This window comes from Atractosteus spatula, unplaced genomic scaffold (assembly GCF_055471065.1).
Source record: "Atractosteus spatula isolate fAtrSpa1 unplaced genomic scaffold, fAtrSpa1.hap1 Scaffold_144, whole genome shotgun sequence".
Classification (NCBI taxonomy): Eukaryota; Metazoa; Chordata; class Actinopteri; order Semionotiformes; family Lepisosteidae; genus Atractosteus; species Atractosteus spatula.
The window spans coordinates 82,713-97,776 of record NW_028296702.1 but is presented as its reverse complement, the minus strand read 5'-3'; the positions used below and the strand labels follow the sequence as shown (position 1 = coordinate 97,776).

At 42.9% G+C, this 15,064-nt stretch overlaps 1 protein-coding gene and 1 non-coding gene across 2 annotated transcripts; one reads left to right on the top strand and one right to left on the bottom strand.

Moving 5' to 3' along the window:
• Window positions 1-4,885: 4,885 nt before the first annotated feature.
• On the bottom strand, window positions 4,886-4,943 carry LOC148809363 (U7 small nuclear RNA). The gene has a single exon (XR_016087540.1). It is a non-coding gene; the product is annotated as a U7 small nuclear RNA (small nuclear RNA).
• Window positions 4,944-14,109: 9,166 nt separating this feature from the next.
• Window positions 14,110-14,787, top strand: LOC148809362 (uncharacterized). The gene has a single exon (XM_088909276.1). It carries the CDS (start codon window positions 14,110-14,112, stop codon window positions 14,785-14,787), a length of 678 nt encoding a protein of 225 aa, XP_088765402.1.
• The last annotated feature ends 277 nt before the right edge of the window (window positions 14,788-15,064 follow it).

The following is a 15,064-nucleotide window of genomic DNA, read 5'->3' as shown; positions in this document are numbered from 1 at the left end:
TGCTGCTAATCACATTCACGTGTTCACGAAGCTTTTTTCTGTCCATTATGTTGTTGCTAAGCAGTTTCTCCGTTTTCCTCGTATTGTGATTGTCAGCGAGCACAAGACTGAAACAGTGTAAAGACAGGGTAAAACGCCTGACTGTCGGGAGTGGGATTTGAACCCTCGCCTCTATCTGGAGAGCGGAACACAAAGCTTAAAAGACACGAATCTATGAATCCGCTGTTCTAAACCACGCGACTATCCTGAAGAAATGTACACCGAATGCACCAGTTGCATCCGATTTTCCGTAACTTTAGGACGATTGACACGACTGGACGAACACAATTTGTGGCGTTTAGCATGACATAGTCTTGCAGGCAGACAATGTTTTGTCCCACTAATTATATAATTTTATCGTTTACTCGTTTTAAAAAAACACGGTCTTCTCGTTCCTAATCAGATTTTTAGTGCTTTCGGACGTTACTTCCAACCTAGACTGACAGCTCACTCGATCTGTTTGTGATCAGACCATGGAGTGGGGGGGCTGTACCAAATGCCCGTTCCTTCCCAATGCTGAGACGATCATTCGGAAGATGGGTGTGAAGAGAGACAGGCTTTGTCGACTAAAGAACAAGGCAGGATATGCAAGAACACTCATCACTGGCGACAGTTACATTCTTTTACTATAGAGACTCCTACTTTGCGTGTTTTTTAAAGACACTGAAACTCAAGGAAAGTGGTGACAAACGAAACAGGTGGGGTTTGAACCCATGATCCTCAGTTGACGAAACCGACACCTTACCACTTAGCCGCCGCGCCTTCAAACAAGCAGGCGACTAATGTTGTTCAAATTATTTGTTTCTGAATCTTTTTTACATCGCCTGGAGGCAGCAACAACAACAAAAAAGGGATTCTTAACAAGGAGATACGCGGCAGCGGTGTGATTCCAACAGATGCCCCCGAAGAGACTGGAGCTTTAATCCAGCTCCTTAGAGCGCTCGGCCGCGTTACTCTCGACAGCGGCTCTTCAGCTCTTGTGGTCTGACCTAGTGGTGTTATGACACGTGGAAGCGACTGCAACTTCATTTTCTGAGATGCTTTCTCTCACGTGGTGAAATCTCGACTTTGGCACCTCTGGATATAGTTCTTCTGTGGAGCGGGCTTTCAAACCTGTGCTTATAGCGCCCTTGAAGTCATTTTATTTTTACAGGAAGACGTATTCCAAAAGATGCATTCGTACTGGATTTGACTGGGATTCTGAAATACTTCTTGCAAATGTATTCAGACGTTCTTGAACCTATAATAAAAAACAGACCTGAAACTCCATAGCTTCCAATCTCTGATGTTACTGTCCTTAAACTCGGACGTGATGTTCTGCAGACGTGCAGTGTCCCTTTACTCTCGTGTTTTCAAAACGAGCGCAGAAGAAGTGGAACTGGCCTGACTGCACAGGAAAGTACGGAATAATAAAATGTTTCTACGGCTCAAAAATGTCCCTTTAGACCCTCGTCACGTCTCTGTGAAGAACGGGCAGGTAGAGAGATTTTACAGATGCTCATGATGTTTCGCACGGGGTGTTACCTGTTGAAGTGTCTCCCCAGTGGGCAAAAGATGTAGAATATAAGTCTATTAAATGCATACCTTAGAATTATAAATGTGGTCGTAATTTGTCTAGAATGAAATTCTAATATACGTATGTTGTTATACGTCAATTATACATCTATGATTATATGTTCATTATACATAAATGGTTGGAGTTCTTATGTACGGATCAATTAAGCAGACTATTATACATATATGGTTGGAGTTCTATTATACAATATATAGTTCTATTATACAATTAACTGTAGAGGACTATTATACACATATGGATAGAGATCTATTATACATCAAAGATTTTAGTTTTAGTTTTAGTTTTAAAAGTTTTATAGGCAGAGAAACAAGTAAATCAAGCCAATGATTTGGTTTAGAAATTTATTCTGTAAATATACAATCATTCACACCTGAAAAATATCTAGTTCAAATTATAGTACATTATATACAATATTGTAATCAACATATGGCTAATCATCAACTGCTACTAGATCTTCACTAATCAACCAATCAGACATACCCATTACACATTTTCAAACATTAACTGCACTTTTCTGCAGTCTTTGCTCAGTCCTAGAATACAAAGTGACCATATTTCAAAGTTCAAAAGTTGTAGTAACTTTTTAGAACATGGAGCTTTTTGTAAAACACTTTATTTTGGCATTAAAAGATCAGCAAGATTATACATTATAAACTAAAAATAAGAAAGTATGCCAGAGACGGATCCTATTAATCAGATGTAAGCTGTCATATAATGACCTATCTGTAAACTGGAATACTAGTAGTGGATATTTTCCACACCACAGAGAGAATATAATATCATACAAGTAGGTTTTGATTGTCCATATTGTCAAGGACTCGCTTGTGTGTACAGAACTCTTCCATTGTGCTCAGCCTCTTGATGTGGAATTGGGAGTCCACCTGTTCTGTACACTTTCCCACACAACTCAGTTCATCCTCTGATCTCTATCAGGAGACCCAATACCCAAAACTCTGAAATCATTCACATTTTGTATCAGCATTTGAAAGGAATTAGGTCAGGATTTTCTTACACTATTGTTACATTAGCATAACTGTAGTGTTGCTAATGTGCTACATGGAATTTATAATCCTAAAAATGTTAAATTTCCACATTTGTAGTTGATTTTGTATGCTCTGCACCTTCACACTATTTTTATGTGCCATTTATTGCTTATTAACATACTATTTTTAATCAAAATAATATTAAGTAAGACCTGTATGTATTCAAATAGTATTATTATTATTTATACTTACTCATCAAAAGAGGATTGCTCAGAAAAACGTATTTAACCAAAATGGCAAACAACGAATATCAGCAATGCATTGTGGTATATAACCAGAAAAGATGCTGTGTTAGATATGTTTTCAATTTCAATTATATATGCATTTATTAATGTTTTTGATATTACGGTTGCAATTTAACCATGGTGAGAATCCCTCCCTATCATACAGGAGAGTGGGGTTTGATTCCTGACAGGGAGCTAAGGAGCTTTTTCTACAACCTGTTTACAATTTAAACTGTAGTGTGAGACACCTTTCTTCCTACTGAAATCATTTTTTTTAAATGAGATGAATTTGTTATAACAACACAAAACATCAAAGTGAAGCTGCTTTTCAGCAACCCCTTGGCTACATGGGAATTTTGTTTTTTTGACAACAGGGTCATTTGCAAAATTAAACAAGGAATTGATTCACTCCTGTGAAATACTGTATAAAATGGAAGATGGGTTTGACATGGAAACAACTACACACATTTTAGTTTTTTTTTTTTCCAATTGTACTCCCATCAAAGTGACATAAGAAAAGTCATTGTCAGAAGTGGGATATGAAAACAGGCCACCAGGGGAGACTGATGTAATAAGTGCACCAGAAATATATTGAAAACAAATGGGCTGTCACTAAGAGAAATACAGGTCCCACCATAAAACACCATAAGGAGTGCAAAACATGTTAAGTTATTTCTGTACTTCATCAGCGTCGGTAAAAGAGGGACTCAAGGACACAAAGACTCTAGTTTGGGATTCAGGCTGAGAAAGGGAAGTGTGACTTTGGATACAGGGCATGGTAGAGAGGAACAAATGGCGCAATGAAATAAAATGCCAAAACCCCAGATTGAACCAGGGACCTTTAGAGCGTCAGTCTAAGGCTTTCTCAGCCGAGCTATTTCAACCTCCGTGTATGATCCAACCTCTGCTGTCTACAGTAGCCTCCTAAAGTTCCAGCATGAATGCATGAAGAGGAGTGGTAGAGTGTTACTGCAACGTCATTCAGAAGGGAAGTGATCCGGCTCAGCTCTCTGAGGTCTGGTAGATACATCTTCCTCATGAGTAATGTAGGATCAACTTCTTCAGGCTGGAGGAAGAGCTTGCATTTCGGCAGCAGTGACTGACTGAGTAGTGACTTCTAGGACCTGGTCTTATCAAGTTGCTTTGCCAAGTTTGTCAGTTCTGCTGAAATGACCTGTCTCTTGGAAATTTAGGAAGCAGAAGAATGACTATCTGAAAGGTGACATGATCTGCTGGCTGTTTGACGTGATCATGAATGACACAGGAAATGCGAGTTCTTGCAATAAGACAAAACAAGATCCATAAAACACTGGCAGAAGTGCAAAATGTGAGAGGATAAAAGACACCTGTTTCTGCCCGATTTCAAACAGGGGATCTTGCGCATGTGTGATGAACATGATAATCACAATATTACAGAAATGACAGCAGCATTGAACGTGTCAAGACGTAAAAGATTGTTAATTCTCTTCAAATACTCACAGTGTCTTTATTCTGCTGTATTAATTTACTGTGCTCATCAGGCAGTAACAAACCTGTTACCTACACTGTTCCCAGAACTGGATAGGTGACTCCACATTCTATAGCTCTCTAGCATAGAGGAAGTCAGACTACAGAAATGGAGAAAATCTCCTCTTCAGAAAGTGGAAATATATTCCTTAGAAAAGTCCTTTTCTCAAAGTTCAACACTCTCTGCAAGTCACTCATTCCCACCTTGCGCAGTGTAGTGGTTATCACCTTCTCTTAACACATCAAAGGGTTTCTTTTTGAAAGCAAGCTAAAACAAGTGATCACTTTTCTCACATTTTTCATTGCTGACGTTGCTTTATGGGTCTATTTTCTATACTGTGCTGATCAATTGAAAACGAGAAGGCGAAAAAGACATGTTCCCACACCTAAGGTTGAACCCAGGGAATCACAGTCAAATACCAGGAACCATAACTACTAGATTGTATGGAATACAGCTTTATCATGATATCAAAGTGCAATATCTTTTTTCACCAAAAATGGGCTTCCTGACTTCAGAAAGCCTTCGAGACAAATACTAAAAGAGCAAAAATTCCACTTGGTAAAGGAAATGAAAACACATGTACCTTACCAAACTTTGAGTACAGGCAGTCAGGGTGATAATACAAGACGATTTAAAATTCAACAAATAAAACCTGTCAACCGGTAATCCCAACTACTCATAAAAAACTGAAGTGGCAATACACAGTAGGTGACTCTTGGGTGTACATTAAATCCATGTAAGAAGAGGGTTTAGTGTTATATTTCCAAATCCAATATGCAAATGAGAGACCTGGCCCAGCCAATCACAAGTCTCCCGTGGTCTGGAATGGAGCTGATCTCCTCTTCTAGTTATTCATGCTGGAGTTAGGTTACATATTAGCATAATTAATATGACAGCTACTCCAGAAACAAAAAATGTAAACAAATACACTGGATTGTGACTGCAACTGTTAGATTGTAGCTCTGGAGATGACCTTGTAATTCTCCTTCTAAGGTAAGGAAGAGGAGGAGCTTCACCAATCTGTTTTTCCACCAAATAAATTGGCTTTCTGACTTCAGAAAACCTTCCATTTTTTTATTTTTTTTATTTTTAAGAACTTTATTTTAATTTCACAAACAAATACAAATATTCACAAAATAGGAAACTGTAATAAATACAGTGGTGTGAAAAAGTATTTGCCCCCTTCCTGATTTCTTATTTTTTTGCATGTTTGTCACACTGAAATGTTTCAGATCATCAAACAAATTGAAATATTAGACAAAGATAACACAAGTAAACACAAAATGCAGTTTTTAAATGAAGGTTTTTATTATTAAGGGAAAACAAAAATCCAAACGTACATGGCCCTGTGTGAAAAAGTGATTGCCCCCTAAACCTAATAACTGGTTGGGCCACCCTTAGCAGCAACAACTGCAATCAAGCGTTTGTGATAACTGGCAATGAGTCTTTTACAGCACTGTGGAGGAATTTTGGCCCACTCATCTTTGCAGAATTGTTGTAATTCAGCACCATTGGAGGGTTTTCGAGCCTTAACTCCTTTTTTAAGGTCATGCCACAACATCTCAATCGGATTCAGGTCAGGACTTTGACTAGATAGATAGATAATACTTTATTAATCCCATAGGGAAATTGATGTGTTACAGCAGTCCAGCCCAAGACAAGCAAAACAGACATCAGAATAGTTATAAAACAAAAGACAAACAAAATAAATAAAAATAAATAAATACATAGGTGTGTGCAAAATGTGCTGATCATAGTCGCTGTAAAAACAATAAAATATGTGCAAAATGTGCATAGGTTTATACAGACTGATTGTCCAAAAAGTACAATGGAGTAAACATGCTGTCCATAGAGGAGCAAATGAAGGGCTAACAGTCCTAGCCTAGGGCAGCGTTATACACCCTGACAGCCGCCGGGAGGAAAGACCTGCGTAAACGTTCCCTTGAACACCGTAGCTGGAGCAGTCTATTGCTAAATGTGCTCCGCTGCCCAGTAACAGTCCCATGAAGCGGATGAGAGGTGTTGTTCATGATGGCTGTGCGCTTGTTCAGCATTCTCCTCTCAGCCACCACCTCCATGGGGTCAAGGCTCATCCCCAGCACAGTGCCAGCCTTCTTGATGAGTTTATTGAGCCTATTTGCATCTTTTGTCATGATGCTGCTGCCCCAGCACACCACAGCGTAGAAGATGGCCGCCGCCACCACTGATTCATAAAAAATGTGTAGCAATGTTCCACACACACCAAAGGACCTGAGTCTCCTAAGAAAATAGAGTTGGTTCTGACCTTTCTTGTACAGGGCATCAGTGTTACCAGACCACTCCAGCTTATCATCCAGGTGTACCCCTAAGTACTTGTAGGAATGTACGCCCTCTATGTCCTCACCCTGGATGGAAACAGGGTTCAGTGGAGACTTATTCCTTCGAAAGTTTAAAAAATCATTTCTTTGGTCTTGCTGGTGTTAAGCTGGAGATGGTTAAGATGACGCCACTCCACAAAATTGGTAATCAAGCTCCTATATTCCTCCTCCCTCCCCTCTCTAATACACCCCACAATTGCAGAGTCATCCGAAAACTTCTGCAGATGACATGTCTCAGAGTTGTACCTGAAGTCAGAGGTGTAAAAGGTGAACAGGAATGGAGCAAGGACAGTCCCCTGTGGAGCCCCAGTACTGCTAAAAATCTGTTCGGACACACAGCTCTGTAGCCGTACATACTGTGGCCTGCAGGTCAGATAGTCTATAATCCAGGACAGCAGGGGAGTGTCCACCTGCGCCGCCCTTAGCTTATCTCTCAGTAAAGGTGGATGGATGGTGTTAAAGGCACTGGAGAAGTCAAAGAACATAACTCTCACAATGCTCCCCGTCTTCTCCAGGTGAGAGTTAGCTCTGTGTAGCAGATAGATGACTGCATCCTCCACTCCCAGGTGTGACCGATAGGCGAACTGCAGGGGGTCCAGTGCTGTACTCACCAGGGTTCTGAGGTGGTCCAGTACAAGCCTTTCCAAAGTTTTCATTAGGTGTGATGTAAGTGCCACTGGTCTGTAGTCATTCAAGACTTTAGGGTGCCCCTTTTTGGGTACTGGCACCAGGCAAGATGTCTTCCAGAGCATCGGAACCTTTTCTAATCTCAGGCTGAGGTTGAAGATGTACTGCAGCACTGAACCCAGTTGGTCCGCACAGATCTTTAGCACCCTGGAGCTGACACCGTCAGGACCCGCTGCCTTCCCTGCATGGAGTCTCCTCAACTCCCTTCTGACCTGGTCAGCTGTGATGGATAGGCCGAGGAGGGCAGGGGAAGATGGAGTAGGAGTAGGAGGGATCACATGATGGGGTGACTGAGGACATGAAGAGGGTGTCTGGGGTGAAGGCCTGTGAGGTGAATGGACAGTGGACCCTGTATCGAATCTGTTGAAGAAAAGATTCAGCTCATTGGCCCTCTCCAGGCCTCCCTCACTCTGTTGGCCGCCGGACAACTTGTATCCGGAGATCTTCCTCATGCCATTCCACATTTCTCTCACATTGCTCTCCCTCAGCCTGTCCTCCATTATACAGCAGTGTACCGCAGAGTCATGCTGAGGTTGTGAGTTTGAGCCTCAGCTGGAGCAGTGTGGCCTGTGTATTTAGCTACTGAAAGCAACTGACGATTTTCTGGAGATCAGGTCTCAGTTAACATGAAAAGAAACAAGTAAATGTTTATTCTGTATTACACCCAAAGAAGGCTCCAGAGCCATGATTCTGAGTCTGGTAAGAGTAACACAGTTAAATAAATCATCAGTCCAGCTGTGGAACTGAGTGCCGGGTGGAAATAAAACCAATAACAAATAAAACAAATCAGACAGGGCCCTTTCAGTCTTCTCCATATATATCAGAGCCACATCACTGTTTCTTCCACTGTGGCAGTGAGGTCACTCAGGTCAGCCCAGGAATACAGAAACAAGGTGGACTGAATAAGAACTGGGTGTCCTGTGGATGTGAACAGAGCCAAATAATTTAAATGAAAAAGAAAGAAAAGCCCAGCAGTGACTGTCCCCTCTGTACTGAGCCTGGTGGACAGCAGCTCTTCCAGTTGAGTCCCTCAGACTCTGAGTCTGTCCCTGTGCAGCTCCAGTCCACACAGATGTTCCAGCCCCTTCAGCTGTGGCCCCAGTCTCTCTGAGTGGAGCTGACTGTGAGGAAGAGACTGAGACTCTCTAACAGCACAGTGGAGCTGAACTAATACTTATACACTGATACACCCCCAGTCTGAACAGAGTGAGGACACAGCTCAGCTCATCCTCCTTATTCTTATCGGTAGTAGTAGCAGTAGCAGTAGGAGGAGCAGTAAAATATTAGTAGTAGGTATAAATAGTAATAGTAGGTAGCAGTAGTATCAGTGGCAGGAGTAGTTGTAGTAATAGCTGTAGTAGTATTAGTAGTTATGCTGTATTTAAACTTTCCTGTTCAATATAGCAGAGCTCCTGTGTTACAGCCTCACCATAATAACTGCAGCAGCAGGAGCATAAGTGCAAGAGTCAGTCTGAAAAAGCAATGATATGATGATTTCTTTTAAAAATCTTTCCTTGTTTACACAGCCTAAAAGCGGTGATATTAGACAGAGCTTCACTGGAGCTGCAGGTCAGACTCTGCAGTGAGTCTGTGGTTTGTGCTCTTCTGAGCTCCTCCAGCACAGGAAGCCAGGCTGTACTGTGAGGCTGTGGCTGGTTCCCCTCTCTGTGAACTGGGCTCAGGGGTCACTGATCTGGCAGCTGTGGGCTCTGTTCCAGGTCAGAAGCAAGAAGCTTCTATTAACCCTTTCCAGGACCTCCAGCCCTTCAGTATTACTGTAGTGATTCATTATTTTTACTGTAAGTCAGCCTCCAAGCATCTGTCAGAAGTGTTTGACTGACAATTGAGCAATATGTGATTATCTCTTATTATTATTTTTACTTATTTAATGAACAGCAGTATTGCCACTCTTATGAGTATAATATGATTATCAGCAGCAGCAGACTGATGGTCGTGTCTACAATAGTGACTAGTTGACCAGTCTGTAGCTCTGAGCAGTGGGACTCAGATCACACAGAAGACCTGTCTGTGTGTGATTCCACACCAGCCCTGGAATTCAGCATCTCCCACACGTCTCTCATGGGGAGTCTTATAAATATAAAGTTAAAGAGAGTCTGATAACAGTTATACAGCTAGTTAAATAATCAAGCTGAGGAACTGAGAGCTCGAGTGGAAATAAAACCAAGAGATGCTCTTCAACCTCCAGGATCAGGAGTCTGATCCTCCTGGCTTCTATTCTGTGGAGATTCGTGTAAAACGCTTAAAAGCGCTTATTATAGAGACCTGTGCTCTTTCTCTTCTGCTCCACAGGAGTATGCTTTATAACGCATTAGTCTGTGAAGTAAACATTTTTTTTCTGTTTAATGAATTTCATTCCTCAGTATGTCATTCTTCTCCTCCTGCTGTTATGAATCGCTTCTCTTAACAGCCTGTGTTTTTTGGGGGGAGATGTTATATCTATAAGAAAAGCCCCCCAGGCTCCGGACAGGAGTCTCCTCCAGCCGAGACGCGCTCTGCTCTGTCAGAAAGAGCGCTGTGACGTCACAGACACCAGCCATAGCGCCGGGATCAGAGAGCGAGACCGCGGAAGAAGCGAAGAGCGCACGGAGGAGAGTTATTGATCACTTATCTATCGACAAGCAATTAATTCAACTAAAGAACAGTAGAAAAATCGATTAACTTCACTGATTAGTGAGCACTGATTCTTTTCCCGTTCTTGACCCATTTTAAAATCTAGAATAGAGTCAATATCGATTAATTAACATAGTGCATTTTGTGTTAATAATGTTCAATCCGAAATTAAAGAATTATTCATTCAAATTATTATTTAGGAATTGTATCTGAGAGCTAGAAAAATATATTCAAAGTTAATAAATTTGTGTAAGTAACAGTTTAAATGCATTTTCCATTTGTTTACAAATCATAAGTATGGTAACCATGGCGACACGCGGCACGTCACTGTGCCTGGCTAGGTCATAAAGAGTGGTGTGATGTCACAGACAGCAACTAATACTAATGCTAGTGTATTTATGTTAATATTAGTGAGAGTACAACTGGTAGTATTAATATTAATGCTAGTATTCATGTGAGAATGATGATAGCACTACTGATAGTTTTAGTTTTAATGGTCATATTAATGTTAATATTAAATTTAATTATAGTGTTACTGTTACAGTATTAACAGTAGCAGTAGTGTTAGTTTTAGTGATAGCATTACTGTTATTATAAGTAGTTTGTGTCAGTGTTAGTCATAATGATAGTGTAAGTCTTTTAATTTTAGTTTTAATGCTAGTATTCATGTTAATATTAGTGCAAATTATAGATTTACTGTTAGATTATTTACACTAGTGGTCATGTTAGTTTTAGTGATAACATTACTGTTATTATTAGTATTAGTAGTGTAGTAGTAGTTTGTATCACTGTTAGGGATATTGATAGTGTTAGTCGTAGTGATAGTGTTAGTGTTGTAATATTAGTGGTATTTGTGTTAGTGTTAGTTATAGTGTATTTGTGGTTATTAGTGTATGTAGAGTGTGTCTGTGAGTTTGTGGTGTTTGTGAGTGTGTGGTGTTTGTCAGTGTGTGAATGTGTGTCTGTCAGTGTGATATATCTGTCATTGTGTATGTGTGTGTCTGTTAGTGTGTGGGTGTGTGTCTGCAAGTATGTGGTGTCTATCAGTGTGTGGGTGTGTGTCTGTAAGTATTAGTAGTGTCTATTGTGTGTATCTGTGAATGTGTGCGAGTATGTGTGTGAGTGTCTGATTGTGTGTATAAATGTGTGTGGTGCCTGTGAGTGTGTGTTGTGTCTATGTGTGTGTCTGTGAATGTGTGTCTGTGAGTGTGTATCTGTGAGTGTGTGTAGTGTCTGTATGAATGTGTGTGAGTGTGTGGTTGTCAGTGTGTGAATGTGTGTGAGTGTGTGGTTGTGTCTCTGTCAGTGTGTCATAATATGTGTGAGTTTGTGGGTGTATATCTGTCAGTGTGTGTGTAAATGTGTGTGTAGGTGGGCTTGGGCTCCAATGCTGTGTCTGACAGAAGTGACCCATCAACAGGTGTTGAGGTCCAGAGTCGCTTGCGAATTTCTAGAGCACTTTAGAACTTTCTAGAGTCCAGACCAATGAACAGAAATCTGTGAGTGCTGTGTTTTTATCACTATTAGCGTATGTGGTGTCTGTGAGTGTGTGGATATGTGTGAGTGTGTGGGTGTTTGTGAGTGTGTGATGTGTGTGGGTGTGTGTCTGTATGTGTAGTGTCTGTGTGTCTATGTGAGTATTAATGATGATAGCACTACTGAATACTAGTATTCATGTGAGAATAAGTGATGATAGAGCTACTTTTAATTTTAGTTTTAATGCTAGTATTCATGTTAATATTAGTGATAATCATAGTGTTAGTGTCAGAATATTAACACTCATTGTCATGTTAGTTCTTTTGATAGCATTACTGTTATTATTGGTATTATTAGTGTACTACTAAGTTTGTGTTATTGTTAGTAATAATGAAACTATAAGCCTTAATTGCAGTGTTACTGTTGTAATATTAGCAGTATTTGTGTAAGTGTTAGTTATAGTGTAACTGTAGGTTAGAGTGTAGGTAAGACCCTGGCTGCCCTGTGGTGGCTCAGGGAGGGCCTGCGGGTCGAACTGGAGGGGCTGCTCTAGGTTGAGGAGAGCTGGATACAGACCTGGGATCAGAATGCGATGTCTTCCATCCAGCTGGACTGCCTGGAGTTGTACGATGTGGTCCTGGCCAAGTTTGGATCGGAGGCAGCATATGTGGGATTGGTGAGTCCCTGAAACCCCTCCCCCTTGTCCAGCTCACACTGTGGTATCAGGGCGGTACAGGGGCTGGGGCGATTCTCCTGACCCCCTCAGCTTTCCAAGATACCTGCGTCACCCCACTCAACCTGGAAATCTCCCAGCGGAGAGAGACAGGAGCTGGGCTGGGACTCTATTTCAAGTGGGTGGCTGAAAGACAGACCGCTTACAGATCAACACTAGGGGGCATCACAGAGTGAGCGGTGAGACTCTTGGTCATCGATGGCAACGTGGGGTTACTCCCCCTCTCTCTATTGGCTCTATTAACAGTGGGGAGACTTCCCCTCTCTCTATTGGCTCTATTAACAGTGGGGTGTATCTCTCTCTCTCTCTATTGGCTCTATCAACATTGTGGTGACCCCCCCCCTTCTCTTTTGGCTTTAGAAATACCACAGTTCCACCCCTAAGTTGCATCTCCTGTCTGGCACTGTGGAGGTATGATGATGATGATTCACTGTCTTTGTTCTCTCTCTCTGGTACAGGAGTTGGTACTGAGTTAGTAAAGTTTCACGGAGGATATTATAAGATATTATACCAAATCCCAAAATTAAAACAGTGAAGACAACAGGCTACACAATGGGAGCTCTGATAATGGAGGTTTGGTTTGACGGCAGCAGACATTGTCAGGACATCTTGCCTGAATCTCTCTTCATATTTTCCTGGGATTTTCCCTTCCAGGGCACAAGAATCAAGAAGCAGGATGACTACGAGGAGGCGAAGGAGACACTGAAGTCCTACTTTGAAAACACGAAAGTCAGGTGTGACTTCTCTGAGGTGGACAAGTGCTTCGCCAGTCTGCAGCCGACGTCAACGTCAACCTCATCCTGCAGAAGTACCTGGGAATCCCTGTAGCTGAGGTCTGTGAATAGCAGGTTTATTTTTTCTCTTTGTAGTTGTCTTAGACAGTCTGACCTGTTGCAGGCCTCAGCAGGAACAGAAAAGTCTTCTGTGTGTCTTCAGTCTCCACAGCCCAGGAGACGCATGATCCAGGTTGGTGAGGCTGTTGAAGAAACCAAGCTGTCCATCCCTCTCTCTCCTGGATCTTGGCGCCCCTGGGCCCTCCCACTTCGATCACCTGTGACCCCGCTGAACTCAGAGAAACCCCTAGTGACTGCGCCATGCTGCCCCCATCAACTCCCAGATGAGTTCCCTCCTCTAAGGAGCGTCAGAGCTCCTGAGCTTCTGAGACAGGTGAGAAGCGAACAGAACCTCTGTCCTTGAGTAGAGTCAACTGTACAGATTCTTATTGGACACACTGTACAGACTCACCTGTACAGGATCTTATTACAGTCACAATGCATATATTGAGGGTATATTAAGAATAAGAAGTCAAGAACTGACCCCAGCAGCAAAGACCTGTGTCTGCCTTCAGTGTCCAGGTGCAAAGAGGCGTGCTTTCCAAGTCAGCCCTGAAAAAGATGAAGAGGACAACATGTCCACCTCTTCCAATCCTGACACTGACCCGCCCCAGGTCACTACCCAGCCAGCTACCTGTCCCCAGACCCCTCCCTCACCTCCCTCCCATCACCTCCCAGGAGAAGACTGAGGTGTAGGAGACTAAGAAAAAGAGGAAGAAGAGGCAGAGGAATCAGGAGAGTCAGGAAGGTCCAAGTCCTGAAGACAGGCCTCCAGAGTTGCTGAAAGTCAGAGCACAGGTGCTGAGACACCTAGAGGACCCTGTAGCTCCTGTGATTCTAGGAGAGGTGAGGAGTGAACCTTTACTGTAGTGTCCAGTCAGTGTGTCTGTATTAACTCCTCTCTCTCTTGGTGCAGTGTTAATGTACTGGAGTGTCCAGTCAGTGTGTCTATATTAACTCCTCTCTCTCAAAGCAGGTCAGCTCCTCCCATTCCATCACCAAGATGCTGTGCTGTTCCGGGGTCGATGAGGATAAGAGCAACACTACAGAGCTGAAGAGATGGAAAGAGCCGCAAGGGGGCAAGAGGACAACGGCACCAGTGGAGAAAGTCAGGAGTGTCCGGGTCGGGAGGCACCGGTCCCTGAACACCCAGGAGCGGGATGAGGAGAGGAGGCAGAAGCAGGAAGGGTGGTTGATGGATCGGAGACAGGAGGTGCAGGAGGAGAAGGAGAGGAGGAAGCTGGAGGAGGAGAGGATGAAGGTGGAGGAGAAGAGGAGGAAGGTGTTTGAGAAACAGGAGAGAAGATGGGAGAAGGAGGGAGAGGACAGGAGGCAGATGCTGGAGAAGGAGAAGAGGAGACGGAAGAAGGAGGAGGAGCAGAGGAGGAAGACTGAGGAGAAGCAGGAGAGGAGATGCACCAAGGCAGCAGATGCAATTAGGAGGACCGTGAACAAGGAGGAGCGGAGACGTGCCCAGGAGGCGGAGGAGAACAGGAGGGAGCAGCAGAAGCAGGAGGTGAGATGGGAGAAGAAGGAGCAGAAGAGGTGGAAGGCCTACGTTCGGGGGCTGGAGAAACCCCTGCAGCAGGAGGAGGAGAGGAGGCAGAAGGAGAAGGAGGAATGGAGGCGAGCTCAGGAGGAGGAGAGGAGGAATCAGCTCATGGAGGAGAATAAGAAATGAGCAAAGGAGGAAAAGGAGAGAAGGAGATTTTGGGAAGAGGAGGAGAGGCAACAAGCAAAGAGGAAGAAGGAGAGGAGGAAACTGTTGGAGAAGCAGGAGAAGAAACAAGCAAAAGAGGAGAAGGAGAGGAGGAGAGTTTGTGAAAAGGAGGTAAAGAAACAGATGAAGAAGGAAGAGGAAAGGAGGAGAGTTTTGGAGAAGCAACAATTGAAGGAGAAGATGGAGAGGAGGAGAGTTTTGGAAAAAGAGTGTGCCCCAGAGTCCAGACTCTGTCAGG

Bases quoted from the DNA above. Each gene is read 5' to 3' on its own strand.
- LOC148809362 (XM_088909276.1), top strand. From the start codon at position 14,110: ATGCTGTGCTGTTCCGGGGTCGATGAGGATAAGAGCAACACTACAGAG.